Below are 16,307 nucleotides of genomic sequence, written 5' to 3'. Positions count from 1 at the left end.
CGTGCATTTCTATTCCGATCGATCAACTGAAACGCGAAATACGTGGCGAAATGCACGTGGATCAATTACGAAACAACAAAACACTCACATATAAAAGAAAAAAACGAAAGGAAAAAAACAAAATCACGGGTGTGCTTTTGAGCGATGAGAAATCAGACGTACACACGTATACACAGTACGCACACGTACAAATAAGAGGAAAAGACACACAGAGACACGGATACACACGTACAAACACATACATACACACCGTATGCTTAGAGTTTAGTAGCGATTTATAGACGATAAGCGATAGAGTAATTTAAACTGATCATTGCTATCGATGACTATTATTGACATAAGAGTACATTTAGACGAAAAATATGTTATTAAGTAAGATGTAATTGTCCTTTGTGAATATACATAAGAGAGAAATGAGAAATACAAGAAACTTTTATGATAAAAAGAAGACTTGATCATTTTTCGTATTTCGTGTAACCATTCGTCGAGAAACGAAATAAGACGGAATAAATGCAAAATGAAAAAAGAAAGAAAAAGAATTATTTTAATGTTTTCGCGCGTAGATAAATGATCAACAACATGTACACATATTTTTGGACAGTTGTGTTGATCATTCGTGTACATGTTTATGAGATATTATAAAAGCATTGATTATAAGATTCCATCCTACAGATAAGTGTGAATGTAATAAATTTATAATGAATTTCTTTTAAATACGATACGTGCCGATCGTTATATTAATATAAAAGATCATTTCAAACGATGTATAACAACGATGACAATTTAGTTAAATTCGGGGTGAAAAAAAGACCAGATCTCGATCGATATTTTCCTCATCAATGTTAAATGTTCATTCGATTGATTGAGATTAAATATAATCGATCAATTTGCTTCGATACATCCATGAAATCAGATACTTGTATTCGCTCACATATAACTCATCGCATGCCATTTTCTACAAGATCATTTCTCTTATTTATTGTAATAAAATTGCTTTTTCCATATAGTAAAGAATATGTAGAAGTTCGAAAGAAATTCGCAACGCAGATTCGATAAACGGAAGCATCAATCATGCATATCATGGTACAATAAAAATGTTATGTATTTAACACAAGTGTTAAATGAATTGTACTCACCGAATGACCCTATTCTCTCTAGACTCTTGAATTAATTGATGTGTGATAGCAAAGTGATTTAATTTTCAAAGTGTTTATCGCGTTTAGAGAACGTTCAAACTTTTTAACTGAACACGACTATTTTCCGATCACATAAATCGATCAATTAAATTGATCATTACAGCATTACTGCTAGTTTCCCGATAGTAGCCGAAATTCAACAATTTGAGTTTTCCTACATGAAACCACTTCCCTAATAGATGTATTGATAGTGTTAAATATCAATGATTATAAATACTGTCGAGATTTTTTCAACATTGTAACTAACACTTCTACTTACAAACACGCGTCAACAAAGTACAGACTTTGCTACTCAAAACAATTTAATTACAATAACATCAAATACTTCTCGTTAAATTAACATTATGTAAAACTGCTAAATATTCGAACTATCCATATCTACGGAAAGCGAAATGAAAATTTAGCAGTAGTTGAGAAAACTATATTATACATAATTTAATATTTCATGTTTCATTTACCATCTGACGAAAAGCGTGAAATTGAAGATGATGAGCCATATTTTCAATACATACATACATTCATTGAATGTACGCATTTAAAAATAAGGTCGCAATATTGATTTTTTGCCATTTTGATGTCAAGCATTGTAAAATGCGGTGAGTTCGTCTTACAACAAACTTCCACGTTATCAATAGATGTCAGAAGTACAATACACATTATATAAATTTCATTTGTTTTATTATAATAAAATTTGTTACATTCATAATATCAATAGTTTCTTTTTGGTTTGCACTTTTTAGTAACATCAAATAATATATAAACTTATAAGCGAGAAGATAATGTCAATAACTATCGCAGAACAGTTACTGCATCCAAATATTATATACCCCAGTAATCATCATTTACTTATTTTCTTCAGTAGATAATAAATGTAATTCAGAGCTTTGAGATTGTGTTACATTTGAATTTTTCATTTTGGTTTCCAATTCTAAAATAATATGCCTAATTCCAGGCATCCATGCACTGCACAGACTAGCATGTTGCATCATTAATGAAGCATGTATCTCATCAGCTTTTTCAATATTCCCCTCTCGTAAAGCTGGAAACAAATTTTCCATTATTCTTCTACCTCCAGAAAAAATAATGTATTTAAGAAATAATTAGTTACAAAACTAACCTGTAGACAAATCTAAAACATTCTTGTATATCACATTATTTAATTTATCTTCAAGCCACACAGTCTTCAATATATCTAATCTCTTCTTTACCTCCTTAGTTCTATCTTTTTCCAATATATGCTCACCTATTACAGTTTCCAAATTTTTCAAAACATTGTTTAATGTCTCCTCCTTATCGATCTCTATATTGTTTCCTTCTACATCTTTGTTTGAAGTACATAACAATGGAGGCTGTGGTGCTATTAATAAATCAATCCAACCCTGTATATGTGGTGGCATCTTTAATTGCTTATTTACAGAACATTCTTTATCTACAGCTTGTATAGATGCCATTGGAAGTGCTACCGTCTTGTTCAGTACTTGCTTAGTAGGTGTTATAGAACTTTGTCCAGTATAATATATCCATTTTGGAGAATCATTCCATCTGGTGTCATGACCAAATGAAACCTTTCGTGTAGAACGTTTCTGATCTGTAAAATAAAATTATATAAAGATAATAAGACATGTTACAAAACATATTTCTGTATCATACACGTTATGATTGTTTGTATTAAATATTACAGAGAAACAGCTAAATACATATGTCAGAGTATTTATATTACTTGTTTCCTTCAAAACTTTGTTTAATGCCTTCTTTTTATCAACCTCTATATTGTTGCCTTCTATATTTTTGTTTGAAGGACATAACAATGGAGGATGTGGTGCTATTAATAGATCAATCCAACCCTGTATATGTGGTGGCATTTTTAATGGCTTATTTATAGAAGATTCTTTATCTATAGCTTGTATAGATTCCATTGGAAATGCTACCGTCTTGTTCAGTACTCGCTTAGTAGGCGTTATGGAACTTTGTCCAGTAAAATATATCCAGTTTGGAGAATCATTCCATCCAGGGTCATGACCTAATAAAATCTTTCGCATAGGACGTTTTTGATCTACAAAATAAAATTACATAAAAATAATGAGACATGTTACTAAATATATTTCTGTATCATAAACATTATTATTATTATATTAAGTATTACAGAGAACTAGCTAAATACATTTGTCGAACTGCTTATATTACTTGTTTTCTTTTCGCTCATCTGTGATTGTTATCTTATCGAATTTTATATTGAAGGAAATGTCAAAAGAAAATGACGAATAGAGTAAAACTGATTTAGGATTAGTATTGCCATTAAATTTGATAAGCACACTTATAAACTGTTATAAGCGTATTTACTTATACGGGTTAATCGTAAACATATTAACGTTGAATAAGTATAAAATAGACTTGATGATATGACATTATATGAGATGTGTTAGACGTTCTGTAATACCGACTGCGAAAAATCCTGTGGAAACTTTCCTCACTCTGCCACCAGAGGTCTACAGCAATAGTGAGCAATTTAGTTAGTTTTTCAAACTTTAATATATCAAAAAGGGCTTTTTGCATGAGTAAAATGTCACAAAGAAATGTCGCAAAGCATTATAAATATTTTTAATTTTATCTTAGGACTAAACCTACCTTTAATTTAACAAAAACTCCAGAAAACTTCATCTTTCCCATTCTGCGATTCCCCTAAAGCAAAACCAATAAGGTTGTCGATGAAGAGCATTTTTTTCGATGTCGATGATTTTGAAATGGTATGGTATGGTATGGTATGGTATGGTATGGTATGGTATGGTATGGTATGGTATGGTATGGTATGGTATGGTATGGTATGGTATGGTATGGTATGGTATGGTATGGTATGAATATAAGTAAAGAATATATAGAAGTTGGAAAGAAATTCGCTACGCAGATTGGATAAACGAAAGCATTAATCATGCATATCATGCTACAATAAAAATGTTATATATTTAACACAAGTATTAAATGAATTGTACTCATCGAATGACCCTATTCTCTCCAAACTCTTGCATTAATTGATGTGTGATAACAAAGTGATTTAATTTTCAAAGTGTTTATCGCGTTTAGAGAACATTCAAACTTTTTAACTGAACACGACTATTTTCTGATCACATAAATCGATCAATTAAATTGATCATTACAGCATTACTGCCAGTTTCCCGATAGTAGCCGAAATTCAACAATTTGACTTTTTCTACATGAAAACACTTCCCTAAGAGATGTATTGATAGTGTTAAATATCAATGATTATAAATACTGTCGAGATTTTTTCAACATTGTAACTAACACTTCTACTTACAAACACGCGTTAACAAAGTACAGACTTTGCTAATCAAAACAACTTAATTACACTAACATCAAATACTTTTCGTTAAATTAACATTATGTAAAACTGCTAAATATTCTATAATCTATCCATATCTACGGAAAGCGAAATGAAAATTTAGCGGTAGATCAGAAAACTATATTATACATAATTTAATACTTTATGTTTCATTTACCATCTAACGAAAAGCATGAAATTGAAGATGATGGTATTTTCAATATATACATACATTCATTGAATGTACGCATTTAAAAATAAGGTCGCAATATTGATTTTTTGCTATTTTGATGTCAAGCATTGTAAAATGCGGTGAGTTCGTCTTACAACAAACTTCCACGTTATCAATAGATGTCAGAAGTACAATACACATTATATAAATTTCATTTGTTTTATTATAATAAAATTTGTTACATTCATAATATCAATAGTTTCTTTTTGGTTTGCCCTTTTTAGTAACATCAAATAATATATAAACTTATAAGCGAGAAGATAATGTCAATAACTATCGCAGAACAGTTACTGCATCCAAATATTATATACCCCAGTAATCATCATTTACTTATTTTCTTCAGTAGATAATAAATGTAATTCAGGGCTTTGAGATTGTGTTACATTTGAATTTTTCATTTTGGTTTCCAATTCTAAAATAATATGCCTAATTCCAGGCATCCATGCACTGCACAGACTAGCATGTTGCATCATTAATGAAACATGTATCTCATCAGCTTTTTTAATATTCCCCTCTCGTAAAGCTGGAAACAAATTTTCCATTATTCTTCTGCCTCCAGAAAAAATAATGTATTTAAGAAATAATTAGTTACAAAACTAACCTGTAGACAAATCTAAAACATTCTTGTATATCACATTATTTAATTTATCTTCAAGCCATACAGCCTTCAATATATCTAATCTCTTCTTTACCTCCTTAGTTCTACTATTTTCTAATATATGCTCACTAATTACTGTTTCCAAATTTTTCAAAACGTTGTTTAATGCCTCCTCTTTATCAATCTCTATGTTGTTTCCTTCTATATTTTTGTTTGAAGGACATAACAATGGAGGATGTGGTGCTGTTAATTGATCAGTCCTACCCTGTACATGTGGTGGCATGTTTAATGGCTTGTTTACAGAAGATTGTTTATCTACAGCTTGTATAGATCCCATTGGAAATGCTACTCTCTTGTTCAATATTCGCTTAGTAGGTGTTATAGAACTTTGTCCAGTACAATATATCCATTTCGGAGGATCGTTCCATCCAGGGTCATGACCTAATAAAACCTTTTGCATAGAACGGTTCTGATCTGCAAAATAAAATTATATGAAGATAATGAGACACGTTACAAAACATATTTCTGTTTTATATACATTATTATTATTTATATTAAATATTACAAAGAAATAGCTAAATACATATGTCAAAGTATTTATATTACTTGTTTCCTTTTCACTCATCTGTGATTGTTATCTTATCGAATTTTATATTGAAGGAAATGTCAAAAGAAAATGACGAATAGAGTAAAACTGATTTAGGATTAGTATTGCCATTAAATGTGATAAGCACACTTATAAACTGTTATAAGCGTATTTACTTATACGGGTTAATCGTAAACATATTAACGTTGAATAAGTATAAAATAGACTTGATGATATGACATTATATGAGATTTTGAGTTAGACGTTCTGTAATACCGACTGCGAAAAATCCTGTGGAAACTTTCCTCACTCTGCCACCAGAGGTCTACAGCAATAGTGAGCAATTTAGTTAGTTTTTCAAACTTTAATATATCAAAAAGGGCTTTTTGCATGAGTAAAATGTCACAAAGAAATGTCGCAAAGCATTATAAATATTTTTAATTTTATCTTAGGACTAAACCTACCTTTAATTTAACAAAAACTCCAGAAAACTTCATCTTTTCCATTCTGCGATTCCCCTAAAGCAAAACCAATAAAGTTGTCGATGAAGAGCATTTTTTTCGATTTCGATGATTTTGAAATATGTCATAAGGCTCGACATTTTGAACAACTTTTATTTGTACATATAACCGGCGGTTGTCTTTAGTTTTCGAGGTCTACGCAAAAATATCCCACCGCTCGGCCCCAGTTTTCAAGCTGAGTTGGATTAACATTTCTATTAATTCAGCCGTCTCACGGCAGCCGGATTACTACTGTTAGTATAACCTATCTTAATTTATGTTGAGAAATGGTTTAGGTTAGGGTTAGATTTAATTCTAGTGGGCAATTCACAAAATAAAAATGACGAGGTTTTTTGAGATTTCTCTTAGATAGAGGTTAATTTTAGGTTTAGTTATAAAATAAAATTAAAAATATGTATGGATTCTATATTATGTAAATGTAAATTTATTTAAACAACATTCTTTTGTACTGTATGAAATACCACATCTTTATTTTAAATGCATTGGAAAAGTTTATGAAAAGCAGTTTAATTTATATCCTTTACTTTCAACATCCGGTGGCATTAAATGTAAAAATCTAACAAATCAAACGCAGCGTTATGGCTAACGGCCAATGTATGAACTGTACTTCTGGAACCTTTTTACAATATCTTACAATTACAATATCTTTTCATTATTCATTATTATTATAATATTTTAATATGTATATATAAACATCTACTTATGCTTAATATTACTTAGAATATATTGCTTTATATACATATACGTACATACATATAAAACGCAAAATATTTTTATGTTTGTTCGCTTATAACTTAAGTGCTACTGAACCAATTTAGACTGTGTTTGAACCACTTGATAAAGAATGTGAGTTAGCGGAAATGGCACTATTTACTATCTCAAGTCTCTAAGCGCTAAAAGAAAACATCAAAAACTTTAGAATGAATAAGTTACATCTTCATTGGTGACGCAACGGTGAGGGATAGCCCGAACAAACCGATCGTCATTTTTCGGCTGTACTCGGAATAGGTTCGAGTGTTGTATGCGATAGTAGGGAACATGAGACACGTCTTACGAGCTTATATCTTGCAATTAGGATGAAAATAATCACACTCGTATGTTCACTGGAACAGGCATTCATAATAATTTTTATTACAATACATAATTCTTATGCTTCTTTATTTATTATATATATAAACAAGGCCCAAGGACAAACATTAAAATACTCAGGTGCAGATTTACGGTACAAACGTTTCTCTTGCGATTAACTCTACGAAGCCTGTTCATGAGTCAATAATGTGAATAATAATTTCCTTTAAATAATCCTTATCTATTTTCTTTTCGTTTTGACTTATTCCTTGCAATATTAACATCTATCTAAAAATTCAATTACTAAAGACATATACTTAGATAAAGACAGATATATTTGTATTATAATTTATATAATATATATAATATATATTTTATATTATATAATATAATAATAATATATATAAATGATATCTCTCTGACGATATTATAATATAGCTTTATTTGTTTAATTTGTAAACATTACTTTTACGAAATTAATTATTTAATTAAATTTAATTTAATGTAACATTATAATAATATTCATAATAAAAGTGTGCAGTATTTAATACGAGCTAAATATCATTGATCAATTACAAAATAGTGATTTTATATCTACTGATACTAATCATAAATCGAGTGTTGTAAAATTCCTAGTTAATTATTCAATATCAACTAACATGCAAGTGAAAGTATTGACAAATTTAATACGCTAATATAACATAATGCGGATTACGATTTCAATCTATTTAGTTGAAACTTTCACCGCGAAGAAAGATAATCATGAAGTTATTCTGCCCTTCTAATATTTACCAAGAATCTTGGTTACTGTTGAGTATAACGAAATTATTAGGTAAGGAATTGATTAAATAATAAAAATTATAAAATAAATTATCAGAAAATATAAGATTATAAAAATTAATTTAAAGAAAGAATCATATTATTTTTTAAAAATTTACTTTCATATCAGATTTTGAATATCTTTTCTTTACAGGTTTATATCCTATCAAATTTTTCAGAATTGCATTTCCAAATTATTTGTATGTATCTATATTAGTGGCGCTTTATTGGTTTTGTCATTGGCAGTTTTTATATTATATATTTGACATATTTGATAAATTTCGTTCTATAAATGACACGTTTTTACTTAGATACGTTCGAGTTTACTTAAATATACTTTCGTATCCTATAATAATAATTTCAAGTATGTACAAATGCTCAAAAGTAAAAGAAGCATTCGAACAGTTAGATACCTTTGACGAAAGCGCAAAGTTCTTAAATATAGAGATCGATCATTCTTTATGTATGAAAAATGATATTGTTAGAATAACTACTGCGATATTTGTAATACTAACTTGTAATTTAATGGATTACTATGGATTATTAGATAACGATTCAGGCTATATATATTTTCTTATATGGGTAATTGATAGATTACCCGATTTTGTTTGTGTAATAGTAATATGTTCTTTTACTGTATTCATGTATAAAATTGAAATTAGATTTATGCAAATAAATACGATATTAAATATTATTACAAAAGGAAAACATTTCATTTCTATCTCTGAGATGTCTGATATGAACAATGGTATGTTTCTATTGTAATAAACATTTTTGCAAATTAGTTTACATTAAAACGAATGGCTTATGTTGAAATTTAGTTTCCAGATATAGATTATTAAAATGGCTTCGATTCGAATTACACAAAACAATGTCACTTTTAAATGAAGCATATAGTTTTCGATTCAAACTCATGACAATAATATATATTGGATATATATGTCTACATGTGTGTATCATCTATAACCATACTTTTAACCCATTTTATGCACCTGATGTAATACTGAGTTTTACATGGAGTACCATTGATTTAATCAAACTCGTCTACTTAATTCATTTATATGGCAATCTAACACTAGAGGTAATTTAAAAATATTATTGTACATATAAGTTAATTACATTTCCTTGTTATATTTTGATTTTTCAGCATAATTAAAGGAATAAATAAATAAAAATATGTATTAAACTTTATCCTCAAATAAATTTCAAATATTTTATAAAAATAGTAATCTTAACAATTTTTTAAATTCATGCGCTTGTATAGATACCAACTGATTAACAATAAAGTTACAAAGCGCACTATTTTTTATTAAAGAAGTGAAAATATTCGACCAGTTACTCATCGTTCACCGCTTATTCAACTATTTCAGTAATTCTATTATAATAATAAATACATGGTGGAACAAAATATATTCGTGTTTTTACTTAAATGTCCCTTTTACAATGTTCTAATTTTTTATTATGACGTGTCTCGTCAGCGTGCATTAAGCGCATGCGCAATGCCACCTTACGTGGCATCGGCAGCAGTCACTATTGCAGCGAAATATATTTTCTTGATTTAGTGTAAACATTTGTGGAAATATTAACTTTTGTTATGGTTCAAATACGTTTAATGACATAACGTAAGTAATTTATATTACAAAAACATTTTGTGAATTACTCATTCGAAATACTCGTTTATAAGCATTACTCTGTGCAAAATGGCTTATTCTATTTTACTGCTCTAAAGTAACATTTGTTAATAATTTACCACATAGACTGAAGGTCGCTAAATAATGAGCGTATAAGATTCATTTAAAATCAACATCCAATATGGTGTACGATAATCACATATTTAATTTTGTATAGGTTATCTTATGTCTGTCAATATGTGGCATATTTTGAATGTCTACCTTTAATTTATGAATTTGTAATTGTGCTATGGAACGTGTCACTTATAACATTACGCAATCTTAGTTTATGCATTAAAGTTATATATTTCATAAATATAAGTCTGTTTATTATTTTTAGAAAATTTAATTTTTTCATGTATTCTTTAGAGACATTAAAAAGCTTAGTGATAGAAAATGATTTAATTCGATTTTGAATAACGATAAGATCATGTATTTTCTGAAATAATTAAATTTTTTGAGATAATTAAAATAGTAAAATTATAGTATAAAGAAAAATATTTACAAAAATAATTTGTTCTCTTTTTAGGATCAAAAATGAATCCACAATATATACAGCAGCAACAGTCACAACAACAGCAGCAACAGTCACAACAGCAACCTAGTTATTTCCCTGGTCCTCCAACTTCATCTCCATATGGAGAAGTAAATTCTAATGTTCCATCAAATATGTTAAAAAGACCCCCAATGAATTCACAATTATATGCTTCTCAAAAAGCAATGCAAGGACCTTCCCTTACTAATTTACATCAACCTCAAACACCATATTATGTGAATAATATACAAACACAAGGTAATATGATTTACTCTTATTTTTCTTTGTTAGAATATATTAATTTTTATAACAAAATAACTTTTGTTTAGGAAATACTCAATATGAATTGTCTACAAACAATCCACATATTATACCACCTCCACCAAGTCAAAATAATATAGTTAATCAAATGTCAAATATGTCTTTGGGAGATCAACAAAGACCACCATCTGTGGTAATTATACAGTTTATGTATGACATGAACATACTTAGAAAGTACTTGATGCATTAATTTTCATTTCATATCACAGCAAAATTTCCCTCCACCACCTTTACCTGGAAAGAGTAGTCCAACAATATCTACACCTTCAAATGTGAATGGTTTTAATAATTTATTAGAAGCATCATCGGGGAGTGGTAAGAATAAAAAACTCAATTAACATTCATTAAAGTTAATAGAAAAGTAAATTTCTTTTACTTTAATAGGTTCCACAGGGCAAACTGATCCTGGTGGAAAATCTGGATCAGCTATTTCTGGACAGAATGTGCAAGAGCAAAAAGCAGCTTTAAAAGCTTCTACACCACAGCTTACTGGTCTTCCATTTTCAGGACATTCTACAGGGACTACTTCTAGCCACTATTATGCTGGACAAACTTTGCAGTCTGAACAAGCATTCAATGCAGGATTGTCTTTAAATCAACATCAATCTGGTCAAATGAACGTTACTGATACATCTGAACAATCAAATTTTCCCAAGCCACCAATGGGGCAGAGATCTACAGTTCCACCATTACAGGGGCAACAAAATGTATCTAGTTTATCTTTACCTGGGCAGCAAAATCTCTCTAACCCAATAGTGCCGGGTCAAACAAATATATCAGAACCTCCATTATCAAATCAACAAATACATAACAACATGCTCATGCAAGGTACACATGGACAACAAAATTTAATAGGACCACCAAAACAAAATTTGTCAAATCCACTATCACAAACTCAACAAACATTGTCTGGTCCTCCTATCTCTACACCGCCCTTACCAGGACAACATTATTCTTCATTACAAGGGCAACAAAAATCTGGTCATTCCTTTGGTCCTTCGCAAATGAATCAACAGAACATACATCCACCTCCAATACCAGGCCAGCAAAGTAGTGCCCCACCTTCATTAACAACTCAACAGGGCTTTAATAGGCCACCATTATTAGGACAACAAAATTTACCAAATTCACAAATGCCACCTCCATTACCTGGTCAACCAATGGGACAAATGATAAATTCTGGTACAAATTTACCACAATCTGGGCAAAGACCATACACATCTGGACCACCAATGCAAGGACAACATATGGGAAATCCTGTAGGAGTTAGTCGTAGCTCACCCAGTACAATGCTAAACTATCAACATACAGGATATCAAGGCTATAATAACGTACGTTGTTTCTGAAAGTAATAATTATTAAAATTACTAGAATATCTATTACAAATCTCTTTTCTTGTTTTAGGATATGTATAATGCTCAAAGAGGTTCATATCTAGGTATTTCACCAGGCATAATGAGTGGATATCAACCAGGTATGCAACCACAACAAACTAAACGTTTAGATCCTGAGCAAATGCCAAGTCCGGTAAGAAATTATATATGAAATTGTCATAACTTACAGTTTGGTTCTTTAAGATAACCTCAAACATATTTTTAAAGATTCAAGTAATTCAAGATGATCAACGCGTAAGAGGTGGTGTATTCTTAACAAATCAAATGGGATTGGTTCCGCCATTAGTAACTACCAAATTCATAACGCAGGATCAAGGAAATGCATCACCTAGATATATCAGATCCACTATGTACACTGTTCCTACCACAGCAGATATTATGAAACACGTATGTTGAATAATTTATGTGTACGTGAAATCGTTAACTTAATTTTATACAGGCCTCAAAATAATTTTCCTTTCCAGATGAATATTCCATTTGGTCTAATAGTAAGTCCAATGGCTCGTATAGCGGAAGGAGAATATGAACCACCTATTGTAGATATGGGTGAAATTGGTCCAGTGCGTTGTGTGCGATGTAAAGCATATATGAGTCCATTTATGCAATTTATTGATGCAGGAAGAAGATTCCAGTGCATGTTTTGTAAAGCAACAACCGAAGGTACAAATTTATTTTCTTAGCATATTTTATTTGATACAATTGTTAGTCTTTTTTTGTTTTGAATTTAGTTCCAGCAGAGTATTTCCAACATCTGGATCATACTGGACAACGTATGGATCGTTATGAAAGACCAGAATTAATGTTAGGAACATATGAATATATTGCTACTAAAGATTACTGCAGAGTAAGATATGGATTAAAAGACTATTTTATTGTAACACTTTCTATTACCTTAATCTTGAAATATTTATTTTAGAACAATGCTTTTCCAAAACCACCAGCTATTGTGTTCGTGATTGATGTATCATACAACACAGTTAAATCTGGTTTAGTTAATTTATTATGTATGCAAATGAAGTCAATCTTGCGACATTTACCCGTTGACGCTGGTCAATCGAAAACGAACATGAAAGTAGGATTTATAACGTACAATAATACGGTGCACTTTTACAATATTAATTCCTGCCTTGCTCAACCACAAATGATGGTTGTGGGGGACGTACAAGACGTTTTTATGCCACTTCTTGATGGATTTTTATGCGATGTCGAAGAAAGTGAATCTGTTATTGATGGTTTAATGACACAAATACCAGCAATGTTTGCAGACACACGTGAAACAGAAACAATTCTTGCACCAGCCATCCAGGCCGGATTAGAAGCATTAAAGGTATCTTTACAATACACAGTATGATATAAAACAATTATGAAATATATCAACCAATTATAATTTTAATAAAAAATCTTAAGGCTTCAGATTGCTCTGGGAAATTAATGGTTTTCCATTCTTCTTTGCCCATTGCTGATGCACCTGGTAAACTGAAAAATCGTGATGATCGTAAAGTACTTGGAACAGAGAAAGAGAAAACTGTATTAGGTAAATTGGTTTCATTACTTCTAAGTTAATATTATGCCCAATTTATAACCAAAAATTCACTTTCCTTTTCAGCGCCGCAAAATAATGTTTACAATAATCTAGGTCAAGATTGCGTAGGTGTGGGTTGTTCTGTAGATTTGTTTGTTTTCAATAATTCATATGTGGATCTTGCGACAGTAGGACAAATTGCCAGATTAACTGGCGGAGAAGTTTATAAATATACTTATTTTCAGGTAATAGTTGTAACATTAATTTAATATTGGCAAGTAAAAAATGTATACCATGTGAAGTTTTGTATTTTTTAGGCTGATATAGATGGTGACCGTTTAGTTTCAGATGTTATTAATAACATTAGTAGACCAATTGCATTTGATGCCATTATGCGCGTACGCACCTCTACCGGTGTTCGCGCAACTGATTTCTACGGTCACTTCTTTATGTCAAATACTACAGATATGGAATTAGCTAGTATAGATTGTAATAAGGTAAGGTGTTGTTGCAATTTAATTTTGTGTTTTATTACATATTTTAAAAGTTAATTTTTATATTTAACATTTCAGGCCATTGCTATAGAAGTGAAACATGATGATAAACTAACAGATGATGAAGGTGTATATATTCAAGCAGCTTTGTTGTACACTTCCTGCAGTGGAGTTAGAAGATTACGTATTATTAACCTTAGTTTAAAAACGTCGTCTCAAATGATTGAATTATATCGGATTTGTGACCTAGATGCTATCATAAATTATTTTTCTAAACAAAGTGAGATAAATCATTATTATGCCACGATGATCTCAAATATATTAAATATTAGTTTATTAAACCTAATTATTACTTCAGGTGTGTTTAAACTAATTGAATCAACTCCAAAAACCGTGAAAGATAATTTAATTTCAAGATGTGCTAATATATTGGCGGCATATCGAAAACATTGTGCTTCTCCATCAAATGCTGGTCAATTAATATTACCAGAATGTATGAAATTACTCCCACTCTACATCAACTCGTTATTGAAAAGTGATGCAATATCTGGAGGTACATAATTTTGTTCCTAATTCCGCACATTTCACAATGTGGTCAATGCTATAAATTCAATTTTTTAGGTGCTGATATGACTATTGACGATAGATCTTTCGTTATGCAAGCAGTTGCAACTATGCCAATTTCTATATCAGTTGTGTATATCTATCCGAGATTACTTCCTTTACACGATATTGACCCTCAAGATTCAGAGTTACCACAAATATTGCGCTGCTCCATTGATAAATTCACTGATGATGGCGCGTACTTACTGGGTATGATTTCATTTACCAATTTCTTGATAAGTTTTCAATTTTTAGTTATATCTATTTTTATTTTATATTTTGCATTTTTAGAAAACAGTATCCACATGTTCCTGTGGTTAGGCCTGGCACTTTCCCCACAATGGGTACAGGCAGTATTCGGTGTCCCATCAGTAGTTCAGGTTGACACAGACTGTACTGCACTGCCAGTATTAGATACTCCACTAAATAAACGGATTACCGATATCATTAATCGTGTACGTATGGAAAGGCATCGTTGTATGAGGGTAAGTAAATTAAAATTTATGAAATGTACTAAAAATATCATGAAACTCATGTTTTATTAAATCTTTTCAGTTAACTATAGTAAGACAACGTGAAAAACTAGAAATGGTATTACGTCATTTCTTGGTTGAGGATAGAGAAAACGATGGAAGCCCGAGTTACATTGATTTCCTTTGCCATATGCACAAAGAAATAAGAACACTTCTTAGCCAATAAAATGAATATTAAAGAGCAATCAGTTACCTTATGTTGAAACCCTAGCTTGCTACATGTTTGTGACTGTTGTCATGTTATGTTCAGGATCAGTTAGATTATTAAAATGAAATTCATTCAAAGCTCAATGGAAAGCATAGGTTGTGCGTGTATTTATATGCATCATGACAAAAAAAATATGAAGCAAAACTTAACATATATTTGTAACATGATACCTATAAAAGGGCAATGAGAACTTTACAAAATAACTAATCATTCCGTGGAAAAGAATGGTGTATTTGACATCATATGAAAACATCCGAATGTACTCATACAGTGATTTATACATGAATTGTAAACGTATTTTAACTAGCTCATTAATGTTATTATTATGTTAAATTAAATAATAAAAATGTATTAAATCATTATAAATTTATATATGAAAACAATATCTTGTGTTAATTGAATAATACTACTGCAATGAAAGCTATTTGTATGTTAATACTTAATTTTACTATATTATATATTACAATCTCAAAAATGTTTTATATTTGAGAGTGCATATAAAACAGTCATATGACATCATTTTTTATTATATTTTAATTTCCACTTTTAAATATAGCGTTATTGTGAGTTACGTCTAATAAATTTCATATATGTACATTATCAATGCATTTAATTTAATTATTTAATCATATAAACACAAATATTTAAAAAAATATATGTAGAAACGACCAAA

General features: G+C 30.2%; 4 protein-coding genes across 7 annotated transcripts; 2 read left to right on the top strand and 2 right to left on the bottom strand.

The window, feature by feature from the left end:
• Positions 1–1,860: 1,860 nt before the first annotated feature.
• LOC139995770 (steroid receptor RNA activator 1-like) lies at positions 1,861–3,628 on the bottom strand. 3 transcript variants are annotated; one of them, XM_072019556.1, is made up of 4 exons: positions 3,340–3,628; positions 2,917–3,249; positions 2,314–2,784; positions 1,861–2,235 (listed from the first exon to the last, which is right to left on the bottom strand). In XM_072019556.1, the coding sequence occupies exons 2-4, from the start codon at positions 3,233–3,235 to the stop codon at positions 2,039–2,041; spliced, it is 987 nt and encodes a 328-aa protein (XP_071875657.1). In that variant the 5' UTR covers positions 3,236–3,249; positions 3,340–3,628; the 3' UTR covers positions 1,861–2,038. The 3 variants fall into 3 exon arrangements, with proteins under 3 accessions (XP_071875657.1, XP_071875656.1, XP_071875655.1); XM_072019555.1 differs by having other exon boundaries at positions 3,358–3,628; XM_072019554.1 differs by having other exon boundaries at positions 3,381–3,628.
• A 1,282-nt stretch (positions 3,629–4,910) lies between these two features.
• Positions 4,911–6,693, bottom strand: LOC139995579 (steroid receptor RNA activator 1). Of its 2 annotated transcripts, none has more exons than XM_072019188.1 (3): positions 6,411–6,693; positions 5,364–5,834; positions 4,911–5,285 (listed from the first exon to the last, which is right to left on the bottom strand). In XM_072019188.1, exons 2-3 carry the CDS (start codon positions 5,818–5,820, stop codon positions 5,089–5,091), a joined length of 654 nt encoding a protein of 217 aa, XP_071875289.1. In that variant the 5' UTR covers positions 5,821–5,834; positions 6,411–6,693; the 3' UTR covers positions 4,911–5,088. The 2 variants fall into 2 exon arrangements, with proteins under 2 accessions (XP_071875289.1, XP_071875288.1); XM_072019187.1 differs by lacking the exon at positions 6,411–6,693 and adding an exon at positions 5,967–6,210.
• Positions 6,694–7,960: 1,267 nt separating this feature from the next.
• LOC139995578 (uncharacterized) lies at positions 7,961–9,967 on the top strand. The gene is made up of 4 exons (XM_072019186.1): positions 7,961–8,367; positions 8,509–9,102; positions 9,176–9,435; positions 9,502–9,967. Exons 1-4 carry the CDS (start codon positions 8,298–8,300, stop codon positions 9,508–9,510), a joined length of 933 nt encoding a protein of 310 aa, XP_071875287.1. The 5' UTR covers positions 7,961–8,297; the 3' UTR covers positions 9,511–9,967.
• On the top strand, positions 9,837–15,611 carry Sec24cd (COPII coat complex component secretory 24CD). Its single transcript, XM_072019185.1, has 18 exons — positions 9,837–9,976; positions 10,554–10,817; positions 10,889–11,013; positions 11,090–11,195; positions 11,265–12,211; positions 12,285–12,407; positions 12,482–12,661; positions 12,739–12,934; positions 13,003–13,118; positions 13,191–13,601; positions 13,682–13,808; positions 13,881–14,041; positions 14,114–14,293; positions 14,369–14,570; positions 14,649–14,843; positions 14,912–15,103; positions 15,185–15,378; positions 15,449–15,611. The coding sequence occupies exons 2-18, from the start codon at positions 10,562–10,564 to the stop codon at positions 15,590–15,592; spliced, it is 3,855 nt and encodes a 1,284-aa protein (XP_071875286.1). The 5' UTR covers positions 9,837–9,976; positions 10,554–10,561; the 3' UTR covers positions 15,593–15,611.
• The last annotated feature ends 696 nt before the right edge of the window (positions 15,612–16,307 follow it).

The sequence above is a fragment of the Bombus fervidus genome, chromosome 16 (genome assembly GCF_041682495.2).
Source record: "Bombus fervidus isolate BK054 chromosome 16, iyBomFerv1, whole genome shotgun sequence".
Lineage (NCBI taxonomy): Eukaryota > Metazoa > Arthropoda > Insecta > Hymenoptera > Apidae > Bombus > Bombus fervidus.
This window is presented reverse-complemented; position numbering and strand designations above follow the sequence as displayed.

What these genes read in the sequence shown, in the direction of transcription:
- LOC139995770 (XM_072019554.1), bottom strand. An exon ending in CAAAGTTTTGAAGGAAACAA is followed by an intron (nt 2,785 to 2,916) that starts GTAATATAAATA and finishes TTTATTTTACAG; the next exon opens with ATCAGAAACGTTCTACACGA. An exon ending in TGTTTTAGATTTGTCTACAG is followed by an intron (nt 2,236 to 2,313) that starts GTTAGTTTTGTA and finishes ATTTGTTTCCAG; the next exon opens with CTTTACGAGAGGGGAATATT.
- LOC139995579 (XM_072019187.1), bottom strand. An exon ending in TGTTTTAGATTTGTCTACAG is followed by an intron (nt 5,286 to 5,363) that starts GTTAGTTTTGTA and finishes ATTTGTTTCCAG; the next exon opens with CTTTACGAGAGGGGAATATT.
- LOC139995578 (XM_072019186.1), top strand. Translation starts at nt 8,298, where the DNA reads ATGAAGTTATTCTGCCCTTCTAATATTTACCAAGAATCTTGGTTACTG. An exon ending in GAGTATAACGAAATTATTAG is followed by an intron (nt 8,368 to 8,508) that starts GTAAGGAATTGA and finishes TTTTCTTTACAG; the next exon opens with GTTTATATCCTATCAAATTT. An exon ending in GATGTCTGATATGAACAATG is followed by an intron (nt 9,103 to 9,175) that starts GTATGTTTCTAT and finishes GTTGAAATTTAG; the next exon opens with TTTCCAGATATAGATTATTA.
- Sec24cd (XM_072019185.1), top strand. Translation starts at nt 10,562, where the DNA reads ATGAATCCACAATATATACAGCAGCAACAGTCACAACAACAGCAGCAA. An exon ending in TTGTAAAGCAACAACCGAAG is followed by an intron (nt 12,935 to 13,002) that starts GTACAAATTTAT and finishes TTTTGAATTTAG; the next exon opens with TTCCAGCAGAGTATTTCCAA. An exon ending in AAGTGATGCAATATCTGGAG is followed by an intron (nt 14,844 to 14,911) that starts GTACATAATTTT and finishes TCAATTTTTTAG; the next exon opens with GTGCTGATATGACTATTGAC.